This window comes from Mandrillus leucophaeus, unplaced genomic scaffold (genome assembly GCF_000951045.1).
Source record: "Mandrillus leucophaeus isolate KB7577 unplaced genomic scaffold, Mleu.le_1.0 Scaffold246, whole genome shotgun sequence".
NCBI classification, from domain to species: Eukaryota; Metazoa; Chordata; class Mammalia; order Primates; family Cercopithecidae; genus Mandrillus; species Mandrillus leucophaeus.
In genome coordinates this window covers 252,432-255,282 of record NW_012102543.1, presented here as the reverse complement: position 1 = coordinate 255,282, position 2,851 = coordinate 252,432, and the positions used below count along the sequence as shown (strand labels likewise).

Sequence of the window (2,851 nt, the reverse complement as noted above, 5' to 3'; positions counted from 1 at the left end):
GCCCGCCGCCGCGTGGTCCCTGTACCAGGCCGGCTGCTCCCTGCGCCTCCTCTGTCCGCAGGCTTTCTCTACCACTGTGTGGCAGTTTTTGGCTGTGCTTCAAGAGCAGTTTGGAAGCATGGCAGGCTCCAACGTTTACCTCACGCCACCTAACTCGCAGGGCTTTGCCCCCCACTACGACGACATCGAGGCCTTCGTGTTGCAGCTGGAAGGTAGGAAACTCTGGCGTGTATACCGACCCCGAGTCCCAACCGAGGAACTGGCTCTGACATCCAGCCCCAACTTCAGTCAGGATGACCTCGGTGAGCCGGTGCTGCAGACCGTGCTGGAACCTGGAGATTTGCTGTATTTTCCTCGGGGCTTCATTCACCAAGCTGAATGTCAGGATGGAGTCCACTCTCTGCACCTCACCTTGTCCACGTACCAGCGCAATACCTGGGGTGACTTCTTAGAGGCCATACTGCCTCTGGCCGTGCAGGCTGCAATGGAAGAAAATGTGGAGTTTCGGAGGGGTCTGCCCCGAGACTTCATGGATTACATGGGGGCCCAGCATTCAGATTCTAAGGATCCGCGAAGAACCGCTTTCATGGAGAAGGTGCGGGTCTTGGTTGCCCGCCTGGGACACTTTGCTCCTGTCGATGCTGTGGCCGACCAGAGAGCCAAAGACTTCATCCACGATTCTCTGCCCCCTGTTTTGACTGATAGGGAGAGGGCACTAAGTGTTTACGGGCTTCCAATTCGCTGGGAGGCTGGAGAACCTGTAAATGTGGGGGCCCAGTTGACAACAGAAACAGAAGTCCACATGCTTCAGGATGGGATAGCTCGGCTGGTGGGTGAGGGGGGCCATTTGTTTCTCTATTACACAGTGGAAAACTCCCGTGTGTATCATCTGGAAGAACCCAAATGCTTGGAAATATACCCCCAGCAAGCTGATGCCATGGAACTGTTGCTTCGTTCTTACCCAGAGTTTGTGAGAGTGGGGGACCTGCCCTGTGACAGTGTGGAGGACCAGCTTTCCTTGGCAACCATGTTGTATGATAAGGGGCTGCTGCTCACCAAGATGCCTCTAGCCCTAAATTAGTTTCTTGCTGATTGCTGGAAACAAGGCAGTAGTGATTCTCCCCTGCCACTGCTACTTTTTTTTTTTTCTTTTTTTGAAACTCATGTTCTTACCTTGATAACCATCAGTGTGCTCACATTTACCTTTATGACTGCTTCAATGTCACAAACCTCAGAAGGTCTTCTAGGAAGAACCATCTCATCTAGGTACAAAAGGAAAAGGAGAAGTTGGAGGTGGAAAAAAACCCTTGATCCGTGATCATTTCAGAGCACCAACTTCATCACCCTCAGGCTTCAGTGTACTGGGTGGCACTGATCATGTCATTCTGCTTGAGACCGACATTAGATTTTTTTTGGAATTTGGATCTTTCATCTGAGTTCTTTTTCATTGTTTGGAGGGAGGGTTGGGGTCAGTATCCTGTTATTGTTAAATTTGTATGAACCTTAGAAAAGTTATTAAAGTGCCAAAGAATGTTTCCCTTTTCTAATGCTAGATTATTATGTGGGATGGTTTGAAGAAATGCAGGAGCAGGAGGAAGATAGGGAAAATCTATAATGGCTGAAGTGAAAAGCAACTTGGGGTGGTTGTAGAATGTAAAAGGAGCATGTTAATCTCTTAAGGAAGAGAATCTCAGGCTAGGTGCGGTGCTCATGCCTGTAATCCCAGCACTTTGGGAGGCCAAGGCAGGTGGATCACCTGAGGTCAGCAGTTTGAGACCAGCCTGGCCAACATGGCAAAACCCCATCTCTAGTAAAAATACAAAAATTAGCCAGGCATGGTGGCACGTGCCTGTAATCCCAGCTACTAGGGGGCTGAGGCAGGAGGATCACTTGAACCTGGGAGGTGGAAGTTGCAGTGAGCTGAGCTCGTGCCACTGCACTCCAGCCTGGGCAACAGAGCGAGACTCAATCTCAAAAATCTCATCTGATTGGGACCAATTCACTAACTTTGGGGATAATTTATGCTATTTAATTATGTAACCCAATTCTAATAGAAAAATTATTTCATACTAGCTAGTTCAGTTTTAAGAGCATGGTATGTTTTTGCTCACTGTTTGCTTGCATCCATGGCTGGCACTGCTGTCATAAGGGCAGCATGTCACCTAGTTGTGCCTTCATGGACCTTCGGCAACCAACTTTTAGCAAGCTGGCCATGAAGGAAGGCTGGTGTTCAAGTTACTTTCCACTCTCATTTTTATTCTGGCAGTTGGAAGAAACTTCCCCAAATCTGACAAGTGAATATTCTCATGGTTGGCGGAAAAGTGCCTGATGTACCAGAAAGAGCACTGGACTTGGAACCAGAAGACCTGGGTTTGGGGTGGTAGCTGGTAGGCAGCTGGCTGAGTGACCTGAGGTTGCTGCTGTGCTCGGACACACAGATTTTCTAAGTATATTTTGGTACAGCTTGATTTCTGCACCTTCATCATTTAGGTTGTGTCTGGGACTCTTAAGAGTCTATCACCATAATGGATAGTTTTCTGTTGTTTAAGGTTGAGAACTGTATAAGGTCTTTTTTAAAAAGTTACAAAAGCATAGACATACATTAAGTAAGAATGATAGTTCTCCCTCCAACCCCACTTTCCAGAGATAAGCACTATTTTTTGTTTGTTTGAGACAGGGTCCCACTGTGTTGCCCAGGCTGGGGTGCAGTGGTGAGATCTTGGGTTACTGCAGCCTCAACCTCCTGGGCTCAAGCAATCCTCCCACCTCAGCCTCCTTAGTAGATAGGACTTCCGGTGTGTGCCACCACACCCAGATAATTTTTATTTATTTATTTATTTATTTTTGTAGC

At 47.9% G+C, this 2,851-nt stretch overlaps 2 protein-coding genes across 2 annotated transcripts in view; one reads left to right on the top strand and one right to left on the bottom strand.

Moving 5' to 3' along the window:
- HEATR4 (HEAT repeat containing 4) overlaps positions 1 to 2,851 on the bottom strand; it is a 55,675-nt gene that overhangs the window by 11,857 nt on the left and 40,967 nt on the right. Inside the window, exon 16 of the mRNA XM_011983152.1 lies at positions 1,204 to 1,306. Within this exon, the coding sequence (XP_011838542.1) occupies positions 1,204 to 1,306 (103 nt within the window). The remainder of the gene's footprint in view (positions 1 to 1,203; positions 1,307 to 2,851) is intronic.
- Positions 5 to 1,542, top strand: LOC105541877 (chromosome unknown open reading frame, human C14orf169; the record flags this gene model as incomplete). The annotated part of the gene is made up of 1 exon (XM_011983146.1): positions 5 to 1,542. A coding segment is annotated over one exon (1,077 nt), but the record flags the coding sequence as incomplete, so codon positions are not given.